The 24,095-nt window shown below is 36.8% G+C and overlaps 6 protein-coding genes across 7 annotated transcripts; 2 read left to right on the forward strand and 4 right to left on the reverse strand.

Moving 5' to 3' along the window:
- Positions 1-979: 979 nt before the first annotated feature.
- Positions 980-2,507, forward strand: LOC127247508 (nuclear transcription factor Y subunit B-3-like). Its single transcript, XM_051269364.1, has one exon. It carries the CDS (start codon positions 1,573-1,575, stop codon positions 2,161-2,163), a length of 591 nt encoding a protein of 196 aa, XP_051125321.1. The 5' UTR covers positions 980-1,572; the 3' UTR covers positions 2,164-2,507.
- Positions 2,508-3,550: 1,043 nt separating this feature from the next.
- Positions 3,551-10,960, reverse strand: LOC127247503 (DEK domain-containing chromatin-associated protein 3-like). Of its 2 annotated transcripts, none has more exons than XM_051269360.1 (12): positions 10,831-10,939; positions 9,514-10,283; positions 9,351-9,384; positions 8,092-8,171; positions 7,558-7,617; positions 7,343-7,453; positions 6,699-6,779; positions 6,527-6,607; positions 4,837-5,563; positions 4,593-4,681; positions 4,342-4,372; positions 3,551-4,098 (listed from the first exon to the last, which is right to left on the reverse strand). In XM_051269360.1, the coding sequence occupies exons 2-12, from the start codon at positions 10,270-10,272 to the stop codon at positions 3,932-3,934; spliced, it is 2,220 nt and encodes a 739-aa protein (XP_051125317.1). In that variant the 5' UTR covers positions 10,273-10,283; positions 10,831-10,939; the 3' UTR covers positions 3,551-3,931. The 2 variants fall into 2 exon arrangements, with proteins under 2 accessions (XP_051125317.1, XP_051125316.1); XM_051269359.1 differs by having other exon boundaries at positions 3,552-4,098; positions 9,514-10,296; positions 10,831-10,960.
- A 119-nt stretch (positions 10,961-11,079) lies between these two features.
- Positions 11,080-12,120, reverse strand: LOC127247509 (uncharacterized). Its single transcript, XM_051269366.1, has 3 exons — positions 12,066-12,120; positions 11,892-11,947; positions 11,080-11,811 (listed from the first exon to the last, which is right to left on the reverse strand). The coding sequence occupies exon 3, from the start codon at positions 11,775-11,777 to the stop codon at positions 11,268-11,270; it is 510 nt and encodes a 169-aa protein (XP_051125323.1). The 5' UTR covers positions 11,778-11,811; positions 11,892-11,947; positions 12,066-12,120; the 3' UTR covers positions 11,080-11,267.
- A 59-nt stretch (positions 12,121-12,179) lies between these two features.
- Positions 12,180-14,793, reverse strand: LOC127247504 (cysteine synthase 2). Its single transcript, XM_051269361.1, has 7 exons — positions 14,468-14,793; positions 14,315-14,389; positions 14,004-14,147; positions 13,612-13,917; positions 13,294-13,529; positions 12,607-12,830; positions 12,180-12,538 (listed from the first exon to the last, which is right to left on the reverse strand). The coding sequence occupies exons 1-7, from the start codon at positions 14,678-14,680 to the stop codon at positions 12,489-12,491; spliced, it is 1,248 nt and encodes a 415-aa protein (XP_051125318.1). The 5' UTR covers positions 14,681-14,793; the 3' UTR covers positions 12,180-12,488.
- A 2,516-nt stretch (positions 14,794-17,309) lies between these two features.
- On the reverse strand, positions 17,310-18,226 carry LOC127247507 (uncharacterized). Its single transcript, XM_051269363.1, has one exon. It carries the CDS (start codon positions 18,213-18,215, stop codon positions 17,466-17,468), a length of 750 nt encoding a protein of 249 aa, XP_051125320.1. The 5' UTR covers positions 18,216-18,226; the 3' UTR covers positions 17,310-17,465.
- Positions 18,227-18,361: 135 nt separating this feature from the next.
- LOC127247506 (mitochondrial import inner membrane translocase subunit TIM50) lies at positions 18,362-24,095 on the forward strand. The gene is made up of 11 exons (XM_051269362.1): positions 18,362-18,602; positions 19,106-19,388; positions 20,053-20,141; positions 20,625-20,661; positions 20,814-20,875; positions 20,966-21,079; positions 21,278-21,382; positions 21,534-21,632; positions 22,486-22,642; positions 22,765-22,867; positions 23,376-24,095. The coding sequence occupies exons 2-11, from the start codon at positions 19,139-19,141 to the stop codon at positions 23,422-23,424; spliced, it is 1,065 nt and encodes a 354-aa protein (XP_051125319.1). The 5' UTR covers positions 18,362-18,602; positions 19,106-19,138; the 3' UTR covers positions 23,425-24,095.

A 24,095-nucleotide genomic window follows, 5' to 3' on the forward strand; every position in this document is an offset into this window, starting at 1 on the left:
CCTATTCTGTTCAGTCCTTTCTTTGTTGCCTCTTAAGATCTGTTTGATACATAACACATCTGTTTCTTTGTCATTTGGATTCTTGTTTTTATACTTTTCAAATGCTATTATTGTGGCTCATGTTATTCCCCTTTTTCCTTGGAATGATTGATTGCTTTAGTTTCTTAATGACACAATTCAATCTTTTTATCTGGGACTGAAAAGTTGTCTACATCATTTACTCAATGAAGAAACTCAGGAATTGTTGTGAGGCAATGTTAATTGGCTCATCTTGTTTGAATATGTTCTTGGTATCTCAGATTCTTTCGCCATGGAAGATAGAAAGGAAAGGGAACATCACCTTTTTCTCTCTTTCAGCAAAAGAACCACCATTTTACATATTGTACATATGTATGTATGTTTGTAAGAATTTGGAAAGGTAACTGGTGATGCTTTTCCGTTTTGGTAACATTTACATTTTTTGGTTTGGAGAATTTTTAATGATCTTATTATTCAATAATACTTACTTGGTAGTTGCTTCAGGTGTACAGACAGACCCCAAAACAAACTCCTCTTTCCACAGACCAGTTATGTCTATAATGGCAACATATGTTTCTTGCCTCCCATTTATTTTCAACCTCAGCTTTTATATTGTGTATATATTTTATTGTAAAATTGTTATAATGTATGATGATGATGATTATAAATAAATAAATATGAATAATAGTGTTGTGGTCCAAATTCCAATAGTGAATTATAATCAAAGAAAGAGGAAAAAGGCAGTTAGGATTGCTGAGTGGGGCCCACTTCAGCCACCAGCTCAATCCCCATTGGACAATCAGTCCAGATGCTTAATCGACGGCCCAGAGCCTTCCACTCATCTCCAATCCGACGGCTCATAATTTCCCTCCAGTTATCGACTTGGAACGGTCCACAGTTCTCCACGTGTCGCAGCCGATCCGTTGTTATATTACTTGATCCGACGGACCTCACATTCTTCCCGCAGACGTTAGACCTCTTCTCCCAATCCTCTCTCTTTCAATCAGATTTCCGGCGCCGGAAAGTTTGTCGGAGGTGTTCTATCGCCGGACATCTTCTGTCTTACCAACCTGGTTTTCGTGTCGAAGTGTTTTTGTTATTATTATTTTTTCCTTTTCCCTTTTCTACTCGATTATGTGGAAGGAATGGTTTGAATTTCACGTATATAGTTGATTATCGGAGTTTCTGAAGCTGATAAGTTGAAGCTTCTTTCTTCGTTTTCGTTTCTAATTTTTAGTTACTTTACTGTAATTGGTTGCATTTGTATGTGCGTGTTTTGTGAATGCTGGTTGAATTTGTATGATTCAGTTTTTACAGTAAACCCTAACTTTTATGTTGAAGAACTGCTATATCGTACTTTACAACTGTACTGTTCGTACTGACAATTCCCTGTATATTTCTACAAAGCAAAAAATCAACAGAGAAGTTTTCACAAGTTTCTACTCCTAACTTCTCCTAGCTAATCAATCGTAGTATTTCACTCCCGGAGAGAAGGAAAAATTGTGGAGAGTTATAGAACGCACCTGAGCGAGCGATTCACCGAAGGAAGAAGTAATGGCGGATTCCGACAACGAATCAGGCGGAAACCGAGACCACAACTCGCAGAGCGAGATGTCCCCGCGGGAGCAGGACAGGTTCCTCCCGATCGCCAACGTGAGCAGGATCATGAAGAAAGCGTTGCCGGCGAACGCCAAAATATCAAAAGACGCGAAGGAAACGGTGCAGGAGTGCGTGTCGGAGTTCATCAGCTTCATCACCGGCGAGGCGTCGGATAAGTGCCAGCGCGAGAAGAGGAAGACGATCAACGGCGACGATTTGCTGTGGGCGATGACCACCCTAGGGTTCGAGGACTACGTGGAGCCGCTGAAGGTTTATCTGCAGAGGTTTAGGGATATGGAGGGGGAGAAAAGCGCCATGGCGGGGAGAGGCGAGAAGGAGGACGGCAGCAGTGGCGGCGGGAATGGCGGAGTCGGCGTGAACATGGGGAGTGGCGGTGGCGGTGGCGGTGGCGGTTACGAGGGGATCTATGGTATGAGTGCGACTGCAATGGGTGGACCCGTTTACGGGTACGGGCAAATGGGCGGGCCCGGTAAATCCGGGTCGGGATACCACATGGGATCCGGGTCGGGTGGAAGGCCCAGATAGCTGAGGCTGCTTTTGTTCTCTTTAATCATTAGTCTTAATTGGGTAGAATATATATATACACTCCATATATACATAGATTAATTAATTAGTGGAGATGGAGCATTAATTATTGTATATTTAAATATCTAATAATTATACTTGTCTATGATTAAATTAAATATTTATAAATATATATAGACATTATTTATAAGGAAAACTAAATTATTTTATTTTAAATAGCGGGTGGGGTTAGTGATTCCCTAAAACTTGGGCAAAATCATTAATATTCGGGCCCAGTTTGTTGGTGACTCTATTCATTATTCACTGTTTACTTGTACGTATGTATGTGTATATATATTATTGTGAGAGGGCACGGAGGAGGAGGGACTGAGGATCCCATTATGGTGTGAATGTGTGTGGTGTTTTTATTTGAAATTTGGAATCTTTGGATTTGATATTTTTTAAGTAGAAAATAATAATATATGCATATATAATTTATTTATATATAATATAAAATTTAAGATACAAATATACACGTACTTGTGTTGCCATAAAGTTGAATTTAGTCCCACATTTACTATATGATATACCAATTGGGCCGCGCCATTGAACAACTCCAAGTGTGCCTATCAAAGTAGCTATCTCTCAAATTATGATTTATGATTGAAAGGGAATAAATACATAATTGACATAAACCATGATATAAAAATTTTGGGTGCTTGCTTTAGTTGGTTTAAATAATATATTTTGGATAGAATATTTTATATTATTTTACTTAGCTATATAGTTTCGTAACAATTAGTTTTTTAAAATTCACTTTACACAAAATTTGCATTTCCATAGAAAAGTCTGATATTAAATGATCGTCTCATCTATATTATAGAATATCAAAAATTGAACCGTAAAAATAAGTGTCAAATGAACGCGACATTTGTTTGTATATACTCGCATCTAATTTTGCTAAAAAAGATTTACCGTCAAATACATAAGTTAGTCTATGTTGGAATATACTTTTGAAATTTTTAGTATTATTGTTAATAATATTATATATATATTTTATTTCAATTAGATTAAAAAATAATAATATATTATTAGTTAATAATAAAATATATAAAATAATTTTAATATTTTTTTTCTTTAAAAATATAAAAGATATTAATATTTTTGTAAAAAAAAATAGTTAAATAATTAAATATAATTACTTTATTATAATTAAAAAACAATTTTTTAAATGAAACAAACAAACATAATAAAAAAAAATACATTGACTTGACAAAAAGAATATATTTTATAAAATATAAGATCAAATACTCATATTCTTACTATTTTTGAAATTTTACAAAAATTTTCAAATTCCAAAAACATCTGCACAAACCGTATGAATTTAAAACGTAGCACAAAGAAAACTTTCATGGCTCAAAATTGGACACATTTGAAGAAAAACAGATCCACTTTCACTGAAGAAAAGAAACTAAAACAAAAGAAAAGTAAGTGTCATCCTCCTTGGTTGTGTCACCACAGAAAATGAACTGCATTGACACTTTATCTCCACCTATTTTATTCAAAACAAATTAAATTCTACGTCTCTTCTCTCACTAAAGGAGGCAGAATTTGCCCTCATACACTACACTGCTACATTACAGACATATAGTAAAATTACAACACTACAGCTCACCAGAATAAATACATACACATTGATTATTCGCCGCCGGTAAGCATCCGAACAAAGCTGAAGGCGGCAGCATTGGGTGCAGGTCATTGTATACCCCTCTGTAGGATCTTCTGCATTTTAGAACTTCAAATCTTTGGCTGAAGCCCGGTTTTGGTTATTCCTCGTGTTTTCGCCCACCTCTTTATTACTTTCCTCAGTGGCATCAGCTAGTTTCGTAAGTTCATCCTTAATCATGATCTTTATCGCTGATTTTCTTGGCGTGAAGTCTGTAGCGAATTTCTTGTCTGATGGCAGCAGTTAACAGGCAGAAATCAGAATAAGAACCAAGGATTTTAAATTTCACCCATAAATGGAAGCATGGGGTTCATGTGCATTTCTGTCGCACAAATTGTGTCGAAGATCACATGATTTTGCTTAAGTAATATAACATTCACATGAAATTGTATACATGATGCAGATACAAAAAAACAAAACAAAAAAAAAAACATAGCGCACATCACTTTCCCGAGTAAAAATATAGAACTTACCTAGCATCTTGAGAATGTCGGTGAATGTAGCCTGTTGAAAAAAGAAATAACATCAGGTGTTTTGAAACCAGAATTAACACTTGGGATTAACAGTCTATGAAACAATATCGAATGCTTTAATTTTGAGTAAAGTCCATAATCAACATTCAAAACAATATCCAAAGGAAAAGGACTAAAGAGAAGTATGAAAAAATTTCGAACAAGTGGATTTTTCTTTGACCACTCTGCAATAAAAACATACGGATACCAACCTTATTGAAATCAACCCCTTTCAGGATTTCAACGATTCCATTTCGGAGTTCATTGTCATCTGGATCCGATTTCTTGTCCTTCTTGTCCCCTACATTCGAACATGAAGAAATATGTATATAATATAAATATACATGTAAATTCTCTCTTCAGATGTATTGGAAGGTCACAAATGAGATCCAAGTTTAGAGAAACTTCTATCATTCAGAACACCATCAGCTAACAGAAGAAAACTATGATTCTCACCAGTGCTTTCCTTAGATGCCAGCCGCCGAGGAACCGGAGCTTTCCTGGTCTTAACACCAGAATGTTCCAATTCAGTGGTCGAATCATCTTTCTTCTTACGAGAAGATTTCTTTGCAGGGGTGGATTCTCCCTTCTTACCAGACGATTTGATTGCAGTTGATTTCTCGTTGTTTTTGCCAGTAGATTTTTTCCCAGTGTCTGTATCTCGGGTGTTTTTCATGCGGCTCAGAGGTGATTTTGCAGCTCCCTTTTTGGGTGGAGGACTGGTTGTTTTCGACCTTGCCTTTTTATTGCTAGCGGCTTTTTCAGCAGATTCTTTCCTTACAGCGGACTTTTCTGAGACATGCTTCTGCTTTCCTTTGTCATCGTCACTGGGCTCTTCAGTTTCAATTTCTTTCTCTTCACTTTCAGCTAGTTCAGACATCTCATCTCCTGATTTTCTTGGCGCCCTAGCTGTTTTCAAGGTAGATTTGTTCTTGGTCGCGGCTATGCCTTTTTGAGAAGATCCTTTCTTTGCAGAAGACTTTACTGAACCATGTTTCTGTTCTTGCTCATCCACATCCTTTTGTTTTTCAGTTTCAGTTTCTTTCTCCTCACTTTCAGACATCTCATCCCCTGACCTTTCTGGAAGATCATTGGCATCTTCTTCTTCTGATTCATCCTCCGAATCTGGCATGGTGCTTTTCTTCTCACCCTTCTTAGATGCACACTTTCTCTTGCTTGGGCCCTGGGAATACAGAAGGCATGATACTGGTGCAGGAATAAATGCACATTTATCACCAGGATAGTTTGTAAAGGATTTTCTAATTATTTCGTATCTTCATAATAGTTAGTCTAATTTCAAAGAACAATTCTATCTTCGAAAAAAGTACAGCCAATAATGTCTCCATCAAATTGAGAAAGCAGATTTCTTTGTCGTGTAATTCTTATATAGTGAAAATCAATGCAGGGCATAAAAGCACAAGTAATTATTTGAAAATCTCAAAAGATAGTGAGAGAAGTCAAGCGATACTTCTAGCCAAGGTTGTCACAGCACCCTTTTGCGAAGCAGTGCCTGCAAACCGCCATGGCAACAAAGTGGCAAATACACGGCACTGTATAAACTATATGTAATATAATACATATCTTATAAGTATTAGATTATCAATTATCAAACATGTCAAAATACAACCCACAAGTTTTCCAAAACCAACATCGAAGCAAACCAAAATGTCCATTGAAATAAATTAGATTTACAGATAAAAAACAAAAGTCCCAGCGCAACATATGATAATGTAATACTATAAACCAAAATAAGTAGAAATATAAATCACAAATTAGGATAAAAACCAGCAGCAGCCAGCAACATCATGGGAGGTGAAAAATATACAAAAAAACTCATGGGAGTTGCAGCCAGCAGCAAACGGCGCGGCAGCAGGGGAGAGTGCAGGGAGGATGAGAAATGAATTAGGGTTCTGCTTCGATCGACCTAATTACTGAACTAGGCAATGTTTTGGGCTGAGGTAAGAGTGGGCTGGGCGGCACAGCCCATGGCATCGCCAGGCCTTCTTTAAGAAGGTAGGTGTATTGCTCCCGGCCCTAACAAGTGCCGGGACGCCCTGGCGACACCGGGACAACTATGCTTCTAGCCCTAATTTGATAAATGTCACTTTAGAAAATGAATAATCAAATCAACACAATAAAAAGGTACCTTAGCCAAATCTTTTGATGCTTTATCATCACTGTCAGCAGTTGATTTGCTTGCCCTTTTTCTCTTTTTGCTCTTACTTGACTGGATATCAAAGAAGAAATGCATGTAAATAAGCACAGGGATAATTTAAAAAAAAAAACAAATTATGTTCTAGGCATTTTCTCTCTAGAACCTGCTCCTTCTCTGCAAGTAATTCTGAGGTTTTTGCATGAGGCGCCACCAAAAATTCAACCAACTTGCTGATAATATCTTCCTGAAAAACAAAATATGTTAAGATATAATATAGCACTCATGATAGATATTAATGACCAAATTCCAAATGAACTACAGGATTACTCCTGTCGTAGCCTTAGCCATCGAACGCTAATCAGAAACATATTGAGTCACCACAATCAAGGAACTGCACACTACTTCAACTCAATCAAAACTATGGAAGCAATGTACTGAAAGGAGATAAGAACAATAAAGCCCCAAGGAGCATCAACTAAGGCTTAAATATGTTGTGCCCATCCTGCTGCAGTAAGCATAAAAATGTAAGGAAACGGCTGCCATGGCTGGTTGGACTTCAGACTGTTCAATGGATGGGCTTGCCAGTGTTCTTATGTTGCTATCAAATTGCGTTGCAGTGCTCCTCAATTAATAGTCATGATTCAGAAAAAACCTATGCATTTTTTTACTAAAAAGGTAGATAGATAAATAGATAGACCAAGAATTAAAAAAATATATTAAAGCATGATTTCCAAATGAGGGCACGGGAGAAACAGTTAAATGAATATGATTCCATATTCTTAAGTTGACATTTAGAAATGTAATCACCTTTCTTGTAGTAGCCTTGGAAACAGTTATATCAAGGACATCACATAACTCCACTAGTTTCTCCTTGATGCACTTATCTAGTTTTTCCTTCAGTTTGGTAATCTGTTTTTCCTGAGAATTTTCAGTGGAATACAAAATTATATAAGTTTGGAGGAGGAAGACCAATGAGATGTACAAAATCTATCATCATGCTAACAATAAATTTTTGTCTTCACCTCATTATCATGCCAAACAAAACCAGAGAATCTTGATATATTGTTCTTCACTTCAGCAGCCTAAATAAGTCAAAAGAGTAAGAAACAAGCAGCACATTAAATTTCTCAACCAAATCACAAAATCTTGGCAAAGAACACTAGATTACTTAAGCAAGATTCACATAGTGCACAAGGTATTAAATCTGAAAACAGTATGATCATGGATAAATCCTATGGGGTTAGCATGATATCCAAACATAGAACCTCAATAATGAAAGAACATTGGAAATGTAACCTATAGTTTATGGTACATATACATACAAGCATACGACAAGAAATACAGTTGAAGAAAAAATAAAACAAGCAAAATTCAGCCTGACTAGATATTAAGAAGCTTAAGGTGTACTGAGGAAATAAAGACCAGGCAAACACAATTTAAATAGGACTTCTCAAAACTACTAAACTACCTTTAATAGATGTAACTGACAAATAATAGAACCAAATAATCTGAAGCCAGAGCATAAAGGAGCTAAGAACAAAAGTCAAAAGCATTACCTTTCCCCTCCTTCCAAACAGAATAGTATGCAACAATTTGAACGTGTCATCAGTTTTCTTTCTTGACAACTTGTAAGCCACTAAAAGCATAATGAGGTTAGATATAAATCCAATAAACTCACTCAGCTGGACAATATTTTAAGATGTACCAAAAGGCGACATGTTTATTCATAACAGCACATGAAAAACTTCCTAGTCAAACTGCAAAACATTGGGCAGAGAACCACAAGAATTATGGAGTACTTGGATATTAAATCAGAGAAAAATCTAACATGATGTATGAACTTTACACACCCATAATTAGTATGCATGTAAAAGTGCATTAAATGTGCATATTTTTTGGATTTAAGTTATTATGAATCAAAGCAATCCTAAACATAACTTCCTAACTTTTTAGATGTGCTCATTCGTGAACTGGTTTAAGTGGAAAGTTTTGAACGGTAAATAATCTCAGAAGACAGATGCGGTAACAAAATAATGACAGAGAACTTTTTATTAGATGATCAATTTAGGAATATCAGTCCGCTTGTCTTTCATCCTTGGAAGGCAGTCACAACAAATCCAGGAGATGGAATTTTGATGTGGCAGCATCTTATTTATTTAGAAAAGATACAAATACTTGGCAGGCTAAGACTTGTAAAATTCTTCATATATCGTGGTAATCAAGCACAAAACATCTCAAGTTCTTTCCATATATGATCCCGTCGAATCTTTTCGATATGCAAAAATATAATAAGCCTTTTAAGTGCCGTCAAAAATACCAATTACATCATAAATGCAACCCCAAGATTGACACTTGCTTATATATTAAAGGGTGTGGAATATTGTGAGTTTTCATGATGTTATACATACTACAGCTTTAGATAATCAATGAAAGGTATAAAAGAGTACGGATGATTAGAGCAGAAGTGGGATTGCATGAGTACAGGAATATGCACATAAGTTTGAAGTTGACTCTCAACAGACATAATGACTTAACCTAAACATATATTTTGTATATACATGAACATGAGAATAAAAAAGATATCATTTGACTATAATTTGCATAAACATGTTTCCTTGGAGGGGCATAAAATATGGGGAGACGTTAACCAAATAAACATTTTATTTTGTGAAGCTTAAGTTCAACCGAAAGGCCAAAAAGAGAGAGAACAAGATAATCTAGCAAAGAAAAAAGATGCAAGATTCATCGAGCAAAACTGACAAAAGCAATGTGAAAGCAGATTTGATATAAATGCATCTAAAGACTAAGATTGTACCATTTGGAATATCTTTAAGTGCAGTTCCACGACCCTGCAAGTAAAGCATAATTCATCATGTCAAAAAAGACCTTCATTAAATGTCATTTAATTTTGTGCTATGGAGTCAGTGGAAACTAATTCATACTAAATGAGGACACCAAAACAAATTTGAAGCCGGTACCTTTTTGATGCGGAAATCCTTTCCAGAATCTTTCAGAATGGTATTCACCAACCTCTCAACAGATTTCCTCTGCCGGACAGGGCGCTCAATTGTGGATGCTGCAGGTGTTTTTGGTTCCTTTTTATCTTTCAACGCTTTACGACCAGTTTTATTTAATGGTGTTTTTTTCTTTGTTTTCTCTTCAGGTTCGCAATCATTGCTTATGTCTTTTTCCCCAGGGCTACCCTTACTTCTTCCTCGTGTCTTTGATCCCTTCCCTGTGCTGGGTTCCTCTGTACTTCTTGTATCCTCATCCACGTCTTCAATGCCATCTTCAACTTTAGTCTCTGAAATATTATGGGTATTCTCCTCGGTGTCTTCCTCCATTTCCTCACTCTTGGTTCCCTTGTCATCGGTATCTTTTCCAGCTGCTTCCTTTACTTCCTTCTCTTCTTCTATAAACTTTTCACCCTCCACAATTTCATCAATTTCCTTATGTTCATCAACACTTTTCTCCACATGAATCTCTGACTCCATGTTATGTACATTGTCTTCTTCCATTTCTTGAAAGCTTTTTCCATCTTCCCCTTCAGTACCCATCAAAGCATCATTATCGACATCTTCCCCTTTAGTACCCATCAAAGCATTACTATCGACGTCTTTCCCTTTAGTACCCATCAACGCGTCACTATCGACATCCACCTTGGACGACTTCTCCTCATCAGCATTACCATTTTCCTCTGGAATATGCTGCTCTAACACTGCACCGCCTTCACCCATACCAGCAACAACTGAAGTGGTGACCTGAGATATTTAGTATAAATTCTTGCTCGTATAGTAATTATTACATTCCATATCAATCTAAATGAAAAAATATAGATATAGAAACCCAACCCTAATATAAATAACCCAAATGGGATAACACTAGATGCATTGAAACCAAAAAGGCGATCCACACCCACGACTAATGATTCTCCATAGAAAGCTACGCAAGTCATAAAACTGACGCAAATTCCAATTAGTATGAAATTCCAAACCAAATTAACACATAAATGGATACTAACACATACATCGTCCGCACGTTCCACCTATAGTCTATACACGATCACCATCACAGCAACTAGATAGTTAGAAACACAAAAACGTACGCTGGCAAAACGCAATAAAAGAAATAAAAAACCCTCACAAACGGCAGTAACCCTAACCTCCAGATACCGAAATTCTAACACCAAAATCACAGCAAAAAAAATATATAATAATAATAATAACAACAAAGCACAGTGCAGAGTTCCAAAAACCAAAACTTCACAAAGAAATTGCAATATAATTGAGGCTTACAAAGTTCAAAAAGGCTGAATTTTCAAGATTCCTTGCTGCCCAATCTCTCCCTCAAATCCTAACGAAATCCTAGTTTTCGTTTTCCCTCTTCCTCCGCTGTCTGTGTCTCTCTGTCTTCTCTAATTCGCGCTCTCTCTTATAATAGTCCAGGACTCCAAGTCCAGTTTAAAATGCCACGTCGGATTGCTGACGTGACACACTATCACTATGCGGAAGAAAACGATACATAATTTAACGACACAGATCGGCCATCGGGGGTTTACAATCGACGGCCAAGATTTCATTTCTTTTTGAACGACCTTCCTGTCTACAGCAGCCCGCTTGGCCGTTGGGCTAATGTGGGCCTGTTGGGCCTAAATGACTAGTGGATCGTCAGCCCATTTTACAAATGGTGGCTTTTTGTGTGTGTAACTATTAAGATCAAAATAATTTTTACATTAATAAAAAGATGGAGATATAAAAGCAAGAACAAGATCCCGCAATAATCTAAAACTTTGAAGTTTCATCAATCTATGTCTTATTGAGCCCATTGCAATGTCGAGCTCAATCAACCTGTCTTCCCCAGTGATGATCTCATAGCTAACATCTGTGAGGAAATCTTGCAGCTCCAGGCCATGTTGTAATAATGCAGGTTCTGCCAATTGATCATGTCCCTTCCTTTGCTCTGGTGAGGCTATTTCAATGATGTCTTCATCCATGTCCTCCGAGGCAAGCCGAATTTGATCGTCTTCGACTTGCAAGCCCTCGTGGATGAGAAAGCTGTCTTCTTGATCATGCTTTACTTGAGTGAAGAGTAGGAAGGAAAGGGAGAGAGCCACTGCTGGAAAAGGGTGGATGTCGAAAGTCGAAATAAGCGATGAGAGGCATAGCATGGAAGCTCTGAAGAAATGGATTGTGGATAGTGTAAGAGAAGAGTTGTGATGAGGTGATTTCTTGGATTCAGACATGGGACTGTGACCTGTCCCGGGATGTCGCCTGCGGCTGCAAGAAAGAAGTATGATGTTAGATGATAAGCAAAGAAGCCATAGAAGTAGGGACTTAATATATACAGAAAGTCGGACCCCTTTTGAGTTCTGCTTGTCTTGACGAGTTTGTTGAGGCGAATGATGGTCCTTGTCTGCGATGAGGAAAGCCAAGACGATGATGGCGCGGTCACTTCTTGTTGTCTGCAACTTTTATCGAAGCACATTTGCTATATTATGATGGAAGTAGGAAAAAATGTCAGAATTTCGCACCTTGGGTATCCCATGTTGTTGGCAAAAGTGGCCTCCTGTGATGGAACCTGTCTCAAGTTACCTTTGAGAACAACAATTATAGTGTAATTCACTTCATTTAAAAAGGCTAAAGCATTGGAGCAAGAAGAGCAATTGCTTCTATATACTTGTCTCAGAAGAAATAATGCATTGAATCTCTAATCAAAACTGTACAATGAAGTTGAACTATGTAACGCTAAGTGTCTAATATTTGGTAATGAATTCTGCTGATGAACACCTTCTGATTCTATGATTAAATACGAGATCGAAAGAAACGAGAAGAAACCTCGACAATTTCACCAACAATGTAAACCAGTGAAACCAATGATAGGATGAATTATCATTGTGATTCGATCTTTCAAAAGTTCAGGTTGTGTAGTCAGTGGCGAAATCTGCTGATGGGCGTCAACCATGTATGCCGTTTGCCTCGCGGGGTCCGTTTACAATCTTCCCATCTGCACTCGGGAGGTGTTAGGACTTGAAAATGCAACAAATGTATGTAATTTTAATAAAAAAATCTTACCAGCGTCGAAACCAAGGAACTCTAGTCCAACAGCTGAAGGTGTCAAGTTGTACAGGGTCAAGTACTCGGCGTTGTAGAACTTACTCAGGTGCCTCATCCCGCTGTCGCATAAAATTGTGACGATGGTGTGACCTGGACCCAATTGTTGAGCCACTTTGACAGCTCCAACACAGTTCATTGCCGAAGAGCTGCCAATGAAGAGGCCGTCATTCTTCATTAAGTACCTGGGAGATAAACAACCTCACATCAAGCTCCAACAAATTCAAAGAAGGCGCGTATATGAATCACTCCAACCATAAAACCAAAATCCTAATTACTTTTAGGAAAGTACAAGTAATACTAAATCCGTAATCCTTGACAACCAGTCACCAATTATAGCATAGCACGGATATTCAATTTTATCGTTATAAGATCTCATTCAGGATCAACCCACCAACGAGAAAATGGCAGGCTCTATCACATAAACAAGTAAATAAACATAGAATGCAATAGGGGAGGAGACCTCTGCAGGGCCGTGAGGATCGCCTCGAGCAAGGTAATAATCACAATTTATCAAGCCTGCTTCTTCCAAATGGCATTGAGTTCCACTATTAACTTTCTTAAGCTCTCTCAACTAAAAACTCATGTGACTAGGAAATGGGAATTTCACACGATGTATCCAACAATTGAATTAGGGTCATGGCTAACCTTGACATTTCAACAGCATCCTTATCAGAGCCTCGGAATGCCCCATCAAGCACAGCCATTTTAAAGTTCTCGGTCAATCTATTTATCCCAATTCCTTCAGTGATGGTATCAAATGGATTTCTCAGTCTTCGGCCCTCAGCCTCCTCTTTAGTGTACATGACTCCTCTTGTCACCTTGTTGAACAAACCAGAACCAGGCGGATCAATTAGAAAGCACTTGACGGCTGAATTCTTTTCCTGTATAATAAGTGAAACGAAGAAGGTTATCTCCCAACATCAATTATGCTTGGAATAATCTCGACAATTAGCCAAAACAGACCTTCAAAAACCGGGAAACCCCTGCTACAGTACCACCCGTGCCAGCAGCTGCAACAAAAGCATCCAATTTGCCACCAACTTGCTGCCATATCTCAGGTCCAGTATCTTCATAGTGCGCCCTAAAATTGGCAAGGTTCTCAAACTGATCGGCAAAGAAACCACCCTTGTAGTCGGCCGGGCACTTGGTTGCCAGTTCATTCGCTTCCATCGCCCTTCTTCTTGCAATATTTACAAAGTGATCCTTGTGAGTGATTGAAACAGGTCTAACCCTTTCGACAGTGGCACCAAGAGCTTCCAGAATCTGAGACTGCAATGCATAAACACTTTATTGATAACAAACCCCAAGGATGAAATTAAATGAAGAATTTTTGTAATCATGCAATGGATCTATACCTTCTCGATGGCAGCATCATCAGGGATAACCACATGGCATTGGCATCCATAAGCTGGAGCAACTGTGGCAAGGCTAATAGCTGTGCTTCCTGCACTTCCTTCAGTGACTACTCCCCCTGGAAACAGACCTCCTGATTGCAGTGCCTGTAAAGTAGTTAATAGATGTCCAAAAATAAAACAACACAAGCTTTATCGAATTCGAAAAATAGATATCAGAAACATCAAGGAGTTCTCCAGCAGTATAATTAGAATGCATCCAGCATCCAGCAAGGTATCTAAGTTCAGGAAATTTCAAAGGAGAACCGACGTACCTCTTCGATGATTTTGACAGCCACTCTATCCTTCACGCTCCCTCCAGGATTCAAGAACTCTGCTTTCCCAAGAATCTGCTCGCATTAAATATATATATTAGGAAAAGGAAAAAAAATATAAAACGATCGGGAGAAGGTAGAATGAATCATTACTTCGCAGCCGGTGGCGGCGGAGAGACTATTGATCCTGATTAGAGGTGTGTTGCCAATGGCAGCGACGAGTCCACTTCTAGGACTTCTCACCGAAGACTTCCCGCTCGAAGATTTTGAACGGCTCCGCTTGCTGGCTACAATTACGTAAGAAAGTACCGCTACTAGGGAAAGTGCCGACACAACTGCGCCGACGGCCCTTACCGGTGGCGCCATCCTTGAACCGCCCTAGATTGGTTGAGTTTTGGTCGGAAAACCAACTGTAATCGACCACAGAGGAAGTCGGCAAATAATCACGAGATTGGATTGAGCCCAACAGGCACTGGGCTGTTATTATTATTATTTTTTTTTATATGAATTATAGTGAATATATCCAAAATAAGTACATCTAAGCGTGTTAGTTTTGTAAAAGATATTATTTTTTATTTTTATATGGATTATAGTAAATATATAAATAATATAAAAATAGCGAAATATATTTATCGGCCCAATTGTTAACTCTTAAAGCTTGATGTTTGAAGTGAAGACTAGCAAAGAGTTAATTGCCATTGAAAAATATAAAGATGGGAATTACAAAGAATTTTGAGATGGATTAACTACAAAGAACAATTATAAGGGCGTCTATGAGAATATTTTATACTTCCTTACTTCCAGCTCATTTGTTCATTTTAGTTAGTAACCAAGCAAGTAATTTAAAAAATATATTAGTAGAAATAATTATAAATTAAGATTAAAATTAAAATAATTAAATTTTAAAAATTATAAATTATTAATTTTAAATGTGATTTAAAGTGTAATTATACTCTTTTGTTCCTTAATAATCTATTTATTTTTTTTATTTTGATCTGTGTCGTAACCAAGTATTATTTTTTTTTAATTGTACTATTTACTAATATTATAAATACCCTTATAATTTATAATATATTATACAAATATCATTACATTTATATCATACAATACTAAAGTTAGTTTAGTCTGTTTATTTTTATTTCTATTGTATCTCAATATAATACTAATATTTCTAAAATTCCATAAAAAAATAAATGAATAGATAGATATGAGACGATGAAAGTTTTTTTTTTAAAAAAAAAATTAATTTATGTGGAACAAACAAATATAAAAAGAGTGAAAAAAATAAATGTGACGGAGAGTATACAGCAATAGCCGTGAGGAAGTTTTCAGTTTGTCCATCCATCACATTATGTTTTGATTTTCCTTTTTTTTTTTGCAATTTTTCTTTGTGTATTTTATAGAATAATACTTCCTCCGTTTCAAAACTATAATTTTAATTGGGTTGGACACGAGATTTAAATAATATTAATATTATATTGGTAGTCGGTAAAAAAATATAGTTAAAAGACTTTTTTGCCTTTGTGAGTGTATTAGTGTAAAAAATAGTGACAATTATATAATAAAAATGAAAAAGTATTGGTAATTTTACGTTGATATGGTTAGTTATGGAAATAAAACTATTGTTTTTAAACGGACAAAAGTGATAAACAAGAATATTATATTGAGAAGATAGAAGTACCTAGTTTAATTACTTTTGAATCAATATAACTTGTTTGCGCTATTTGTTTGTAGATTAGTTTGCATCCCTTTTCTTAAACTTCTCTTGTAGCATTCGGGATTCACATCTAATTATCCGAAAATTCACCAATCACCCCAACAAAAATTTTTAGACCAAAAATTATTTTCAAACCAAACACAAATGTATATAAATGTAAAATATATTACGTCATTGTATACAACAAGGGTTCTTAGGCTATTGCGTCATTATTTTTAATTCCAACAATAGTATTTGAAACTTAATAGGCAATATTATTTTGAAACTCGAACATTGATTCAATGATATGATCTTTCGAAGTTACAAAGTCAATAATTTAGTCATAAGAGAATTACTATTTATCATCAAATTATTATTGCATATTGGTCAATTTTTTGGACTGTCGCTGTTAAAAAAGAAAAATAAAAAAGGGAATATATAATGAATACGATGCAAAGTGAAGTTGCAGACGAGAATAAAGTTAGATACTCTCCTTTATAATTTTCATACACACGCATATATATTATTTAAAAAAAAAAAAAAAAACTAATTCATTACTAGAAATTAGTATTAGCTTTATTAGCAAACCATGCATCATTATTATTATTATTATTATTGTTATTATTTTTAAGAAAACTTCAGATAGAAATTATATATCTGCTTAGATTAATTTTAAGATAATTTATTTATTATTATTATTTTTTTTACGACGTGAGAATCTGCAATCATTACCTGAAAGTGCGCACTGAGTAAATCCGACCAAATCTAATACTCTGCAAACTAAGCCGACAGACAAGTCATGCTATGCCAATCCGCAATCATTACCTGAAAATGCGCACTGAGTAAATTCCGACCAAACCTAATATCCTAGAAATTAAGTCCGACAGACAAGTCAACCATATGTGGCTGGTGATTTAAAATGTGGGGGTTTTATTTATAGGGTATATAATATGATAAAAAAGAATACATATGTTAATATATATATATATATATATATATTTATATAAATAAAGGACACATGTGTGAATGCCATGAGCAATATTTTGGAATAAAATAGTGTTGATTTATAATTTATAGTAATGTTTTTTTTTTTGCTTTTTTATGATTTGAAAATTAGCGGCTGTCACCCGAAAATAAGCACCGGGTAAACCCTCGAAGAAAAAATCATAAATTCAACCCTTATATCACGAGACTATCCTTACTGAACAATATTCTAATTTACTTAGAAATGGTGTAAAAATATATCTTCCTAATTACTTGTGCGATGTGGAAAAATAATTTTATCAATGAATATAAACGTATCGTAATTATTATTTTCATTAAACCAATATGTGCCATTACAAGACAAAGTATGATAATTTTACACACAAATATTATTTGTACGTAGACAATGTCATACAAATAGTAATACATAAAAAATAATAATTAATAAAAATTTACAGAGACGTAGCTTAATCAGTCGTCGTTAATGGCGTCAGTGGATTCAGCAGCTGCTTCGTTCACGATGATCTCCGCCTTCATCCTCCTAATGAATTCTTCAATCCTCTTACTCAACTCTTCACCGTCATCGTCGCCGTCGCCGTCGTGTCTGCCATAATTAAACTGATCAATATTATTATCGTCGTCATCGAAAATCCAGAACCTTCCAGGCTCGTCTGCATCTCCATCTCCGTTCTTCTCTGCATCAATTTCCTCTTCGCTCTCTGCAATATTAACAACACAAGTTTCCTCCGGAGGTGGTTTGGTCCTCAGCGCCGCCGCCGCCGCATCTTCTTCTACTGATTCAGGCGATTCCTTCGATTCGTGTTCCATTAACAGACTATTCAATTCTTCTCTCGAATCGAAGGATAAGACTGCTTGCAAGCCATGGCTGCCGATGAACCTCTTCTGCGGCGGCGCGTCGTCGTCGTCCTGCAGGCGGTGCGGCTGAACTAGGCCTGAGGTTTTAGCTAGGAAAACGAGGAGGCCGTTGCATAGGAGAAATAGGAAGTTTTTGTTCATAGCCTGGGTGAGGAATTGATAGGAATTTGCAGAGATGGAGTGGTGAAAGTCGGCAGAGAAGTGGATTAACAGAGAAGGAAATACGTAGGAGAAGACGAAAGAGAAGATAGAGAGGGAGAGAAGTAGCTGAGGAATCATCGTCTTCTTTTTCACTGGTGATTGAATTATCGCCATGAATGCGTTTTTCGAGCTCCAATCATTCATTTTTGCTGCTGTGCTCTGATACAGTAAGTAATGTCCGGTGACTTTATATAGGCAATATTGGGTAACTGATTTTACGAAAATAGCCCTGGGCCAATGCGGTTTCCGTTTTCTGTAAAACCGGTCCAATTACTAAAAGCGCTAAAACCCTAAAATAGCGCTTTCAAGAAATTTCAGTTGCAGCCTGCAAGCTCGGTCTTTCTCCTCCTCCTTGTTCCCGACTCCCACCGCCGACCTCCGTCCATTTCGGCTGTCTTGTCATCGTGCCCTCCTCTCTGCTTCGGCCTCTGTCTCCATCTCCGCATCCGACTACATTGAGCACGGTCGTTGCTCCGTCCGCCTCTGCCGACCTGCTCGCTCGCTGGTCTGCCTCCTCCAATCCAATACTAGGTATTTTGCTGCAAGATGAAATCGTGCCGTTTCTGTTTTTGAAACATTAGGCTGAAGCGTCACTATTTTTGTAGTGCAAGATCTGTTTAGGGTTTAGGTTTGGTTCGTGGTATTAGAGAGGGACTCTCTTTCTTGCAATCACTAAATTAATTGATCTGTTGCATTTCTTGAATTTATCTTATGTCCTTGACTATTCCAAATGTTAGATGGACCAGCTTTAATCATGTTTTTTCAAATTAGAATAGAAAATATATTTGTCATGCACGAATGAACTGTAATCTTATAATTTGAATTTTTTTATTTTAATGGAGAGAATGGTTGGTGCATAAATGAGCTGTAACTTATTTATTTGTTTCATTTGAATTTTCTTCTGGATTTCTGAAACGATGTGCAGTAGGATTCATGATTTTAGTTTTGGATATGAAGGTGGTTCTAAGTTAGTTTGTTTTTTTTTTTAGTCTTTATTGACATGAGATTTATTTTGAAACACACTTTCTCTGTAGTCCCGAAGCTTGGCACTGATTGAAGAGCCAGTGATGTCCACATTAATCCGATCTCGACCGCATCTGTTCTCAATCCTGACGAGGAATAACCGCCGACTTTCCTCAAATTTGGCCACTGAACCACCGAAGGAATCTATCATTTCTGACTCAATCCTCCGTGATCAGCCTCCACCAAGCGCCCCCCCGCCACCGGTTGCAGAGAAGAATTCATGGGGTTTTCTCAAGTATGGCCTCATTGCAACATTGACTGGTGGCGTTGCAACTGCAGGTTATGCTACCTATGGTGGGTGTCATTCTGCTTATTCAATTTTTGGTTGCATTGTTGAATGGATGGAGCTGGTTCATGTGAATATGGTGGTTGTGACTTTATATTTTTGAGCTAATTGTTTTATGCTCAACAAACAGTAATGGGAGGAAACCACTGAAACGATTTTTATACAATGATCCATATTTGAGTTTGGAGAGAAAAATAAGATGGGGGGTTTAGAAATGGTAAAAAGATTGTCCAGACATATATTTAGCTTGTTTAATGGTTTCCTCCCATTACTGTTTGTTCAGCATAAAACGATTGCATGACTTTTTGTTCTCGCATTTTTATCTGAATGCAGATTTAAAGGACAATGAATCAATTTCCTGTGACTGATTTCACTAATTTGATATTGCGCTCTCCTTGTGTTTTTCTTTCATTCCACAACTACCATTGTGTTATTGAATTTTGCTTCACTTTCAGATGTCTGTTTCTGTGTTTTAACTTGTAAATTTGTTTAGTTAAGCCATTGATCTATGCTTCCTGAAAGGCACTCAGGTGGACATAGAGTTTAAGAATAATAATATGCTTGCTCGCTTGCTTGCTTTTCAATGGAGTTTGCTTTTAATAAATGCCTTGACTGAGGGTGCTGCTAGTATCTTGCATTCAATATCAATGTTATATGGATATTTGTTTGCAGCATATTCATCGGATGAGATTGATCAGAAGACTAAAGCACTTCGTGCATCTGCTAGTTACTCTGTTGGGGAAGATGCATCTTCTTTTGATGTAAGTCTGACAGCACCCTTATTAGTTCTCATGATATATGCATACCTGAAGTTCTTTGAATCTTTTCTTCTTGACTTGCCTATATGCTACAGTTTCTGGGGAGATGTTCTAGTATTGCATAAGAATGAAGCAAAGTGAATAATATATATTGGAAAATGGATGAGGTGCATTTACTGACAAGTGCATGGTGGGAGAATAGGAGCATAAAGCTTTTTTTTTTTTTTTTAATTTCTCAGGGTTTTGGTATTAAAGGGTAGGTTTGGAATTGTGCGAGTGTAGCTGAATATTATTTTGTAATGTGAGTGAAACATATACCGGACATATCAGGAGCAGCCTGATGATTGGATACCCCTTCCTTAAATTGCATTTCTTGTACCTATTTCCAGCCACCTGGTGCCTTCTACTGGATTTACATGTGCCAACTTTTCTGTATTTATCTCTAATTTTATGAGATACTGATTTTAGCCATCTAATGCCATGCAGAAATTTAAAGCCTATCTTCAAGCTACTGCAATGACAGGTGAAGCTCTATCCATTTTAATTTTGTGATTTCCACCCTTCAAGTTTTTTGGAAACCTACAATTTTGTCTCTTTATATTCTGATAAGACCTTTAGGCAGTTTGTCAATATCATTTACCCATGAATATTCTTATCCTCTTTTGTTTGTTGCAGTCCCTGCCAAATTAGTTGATGCGTATCTTGATTTGAGGACATGGACTGAAGAACAAGTTCGGGTAAGTGACTCTATGCATGTTCAATTGTTAGATTTGGAATGTAAGATGCTTATTCGTGAAGTCCTTCACAAATCTTGTTGCTTCATGTAGGGTTTTACTGAACCAACATCAGATAAGCTCCTGCCAGATTTGCATCCTTTGGAGCAGCATGCGTTTACCCTTGTTCTTGATTTGAATGAGACATTGATATATTCTGACTGGAAGGTATATCTCATCTGCTTCATTCAGGTTATGTTGGTATATATTATTACTTTACACACATTCATGAATCATGATACTGTCCTTTCTGCATTACACTATATAGGGTTTTTTTGCACTTTACTCTGTCCATTACTCTTTAAGTGAATGGTATCAAATATCTTAGTTTGACTTTGTGATCTCCTTTGATTCCCTGTTCCATAGCGTGATAGAGGATGGAGGACATTCAAGAGACCTGGTGTGGATGCTTTTCTAGAGCACTTAGCTCAATTTTATGAAATCGTAGTATATTCTGATCAGCTAAGTATGGTGAGTTCCACCTTTCAAAAGGAAAAAGGAGTTTAGGGTTTAGGACTGTTCCTATGATTTATTTATTATTGTTTATATGCCTTTATTAATTATTTAGTAATAATCCAAACCGTTTCTGATATATGTGAATGTATCAATATTGCAATTGCAGTATGTTGATCCTGTTGTTGAGAGATTGGACCCGAAGCACTGTATCCGATATCGGCTTTCAAGGGGGGCAACTAGATATATAGATGGAAAACACTATAGGGTATGCCCACTCACTTGTGTAGAATTGTGCAAGCGATTTTATTATTCATGTTTCTTATGAAATATCTAAGGTATGCCCACATAAATAGTTACCGTCAAGAGTTAGCTAGAACATGCAAGGATTCTTGCTTTCCAGTTTCTGACTTGCTTGTTTATAAGTTTCTACTGATTTGAGATTTATCTGTTGCACATCAGAAATCCACACATGCATACAGACACACACATACACAACATTACTGGGGTGTACCCCGAAGCTGACTCTTAACATATGTACCTGATGATATTCCATATAATATGATGCTAAAAGTTCTACATTTGAGGGATTCTCCATGGCTATAATCATTCTGGATATGTAACTGTGATGTTTTGATCCCAAACACAAAAACCAATTCACTGGCCTGGTCAACTGTGAAATTCCCGTTTGGCTTCATTCCTTCTTTTCGCGATATTGCTAGATGACTTACTGGTTTATTCTGAAATGCTCTCATAATGTAAGTAAATGACCTTAAGCTTTCTTTATTGCTCAACTTTTGAAAAGTTATGGTAATGTATACTTATCCTTAGTTTGTTTGGATTTGCTATTAATCAATAAGCACATCTGGTCATTTCCTACTGAATATATAATTGAAAAAAAGTTGCTTTAAAGTTCTGTGGATGTATGGTGTAATGAGTGCACATTACACTTTATTGGTTGCTGACATGAGTGCTCTTTCTCATCCTCATACTAAAAAAGATACAATGCTATTGGTCGCATAAGATATTAAGCCTGCATAACTCTTACATTTAGCTTCTTTTCGGTTGTACTGCTTCTCATATGTCATAAACATCATTTAATTAAGATACCTCTGCTGCAGGACCTTTCAAAACTGAACAGAGATCCAGCAAAGGTTTTATATATTAGTGGTCATGCACTAGAAAGTAGCCTTCAGCCTGAAAATAGCGTCCCATTAAAACCATGGCAGGGGGAAGGAGATGACACTGCACTTTTAGATCTTATTCCATTCCTAGAATGTAAGCGATTGTTATACTGTTTCAATTCATTATACTTTCATTGATGGAACTCTCAGGTTGCTTTACAGATATTTTCAGTACTTTTTCCTCTGCAATATAAAGTATGACTTCTTTCGTTGCAGATGTTGCCAAACACCGACCTGCTGATATTCGAAGTGTTCTAGCTTCATATCAAGGCCATGATATTGCAAAAGAGTTCATTGAGCGATCCAAAGAACATCAAAGGTATTTCAATCGTTTTCCTAATTTATTCTTACCTGTCAAATATAATATGATAGGTTTTATGCAGGTCACCATGTCAATTTTCCCCTTTGTCTTCTCCCAACTCTTCTTCTTTTTTCACTTTCCCTTTTTAGTAGGGAAAACTTGTCATTAGTTGGGTTGGAGATTGGTTGTTTTTCTGTACAACAACGACAACAACAACAAAAAAAAAAAGGAAGAAAAGAAAGGAAAAGAAAATTCATTTATAACCAACAACTAAATGGTTTTCTGACCTTATCTCTTGCCGATTTTGTTTGGCGTAAGACTAGTTTCTCTTGGTGAGGCTTGTGTACTTTTTACTGTTGGGTAATGTTTGATATTCGTTTTTGTGTCCATTATGATCTCTTTTGATGCAATGCTGGCCGTTCCTCTCCTCAGTTTCTGAATTATGTTGTCATTTTATGGCTGGTTTGACAAATAGCGGTGTATCGATTATATTGCTCTACTTCTGAGTGCATTTTCCATGGTGCAGGAGGATGCAAGAGCAAAAACAGCAGGGACGTAGCCTTTGGAGACGCTAGACAAGTATCAAAGAAATCCAGTTGAGAGAAAATACGGGCATATGTTTCAGTCGCAAGTATTCTCCTAGGCTTCCCATATTGATGAACAAAAAGTCTTTTATACGCCACATATTCTATCCATTTATAGCGTGTTATCGATCGATGGATCACTGTCTTGTTACTCAGTTAGCAATAATTCTCGGATCCAGCCAGCATTTTCCCAATAGGCCGGAAAGTGGTGGATAAATTTTGCAAAGCATGTCCTGTCCCGGTCGTAAAGTTTTTCCAAGAAATATATGATTGTCCCTTTACACTGCTACACCATTGTATTCATTATTTTAGAGGTTCTCTGTGATGAGGTTTTTAGTTTGGGAACCCTTTTTTATGTGAGAACATATTATATACTATTTTAAGTACAAGTAATGTCTGGTAGGTAAGACCGAGTCTACTCATCGCATCAACTCGGCCACAGGCCTGGTCGTTTAACAACGGGAACAACCAGCAAAGGATCCTGCCGTCTAGCCGTGACGCTCGGCTTCTTGCCGGGTCTCTGCTGGTCGCCAATGACTTCTCATTTACGAGTCCATTCTCAAACAACAATCAGACAATGCTTATGGGACGAAAACTTTTTTGAGTGCATGTAAGATGATCTCTTTTGTATTCACACAAAGCTTTTCTTATTTAATCCGTCA

Source organism: Andrographis paniculata, unplaced genomic scaffold, assembly GCF_009805555.1.
Source record: "Andrographis paniculata isolate CXL003 unplaced genomic scaffold, ASM980555v1 Contig32END, whole genome shotgun sequence".
Taxonomy (NCBI): domain Eukaryota; kingdom Viridiplantae; phylum Streptophyta; class Magnoliopsida; order Lamiales; family Acanthaceae; genus Andrographis; species Andrographis paniculata.

Coding starts and splice junctions, on each gene's coding strand:
- LOC127247506 (XM_051269362.1), top strand. CDS start 19,139: ATGTCCACATTAATCCGATCTCGACCGCATCTGTTCTCAATCCTGACG. Junction 20,876..20,965: donor GGACTGAAGAACAAGTTCGG/GTAAGTGACTCT, acceptor TGCTTCATGTAG/GGTTTTACTGAACCAACATC. Junction 21,383..21,533: donor ATTCTGATCAGCTAAGTATG/GTGAGTTCCACC, acceptor TTGCAATTGCAG/TATGTTGATCCTGTTGTTGA.
- LOC127247509 (XM_051269366.1), bottom strand. CDS start 11,777: ATGTCTGAATCCAAGAAATCACCTCATCACAACTCTTCTCTTACACTA.
- LOC127247508 (XM_051269364.1), top strand. CDS start 1,573: ATGGCGGATTCCGACAACGAATCAGGCGGAAACCGAGACCACAACTCG.
- LOC127247504 (XM_051269361.1), bottom strand. CDS start 14,680: ATGGCGCCACCGGTAAGGGCCGTCGGCGCAGTTGTGTCGGCACTTTCC. Junction 14,390..14,467: donor CCGCCGCCACCGGCTGCGAA/GTAATGATTCAT, acceptor TAATGCGAGCAG/ATTCTTGGGAAAGCAGAGTT. Junction 12,831..13,293: donor GATGCTGTTGAAATGTCAAG/GTTAGCCATGAC, acceptor TTTATCTCCCAG/GTACTTAATGAAGAATGACG.
- LOC127247507 (XM_051269363.1), bottom strand. CDS start 18,215: ATGAATGATTGGAGCTCGAAAAACGCATTCATGGCGATAATTCAATCA.
- LOC127247503 (XM_051269360.1), bottom strand. CDS start 10,272: ATGGGTGAAGGCGGTGCAGTGTTAGAGCAGCATATTCCAGAGGAAAAT. Junction 9,385..9,513: donor AGGATTTCCGCATCAAAAAG/GTACCGGCTTCA, acceptor CTTTACTTGCAG/GGTCGTGGAACTGCACTTAA. Junction 7,618..8,091: donor TGTTTGGAAGGAGGGGAAAG/GTAATGCTTTTG, acceptor TGACTTATTTAG/GCTGCTGAAGTGAAGAACAA.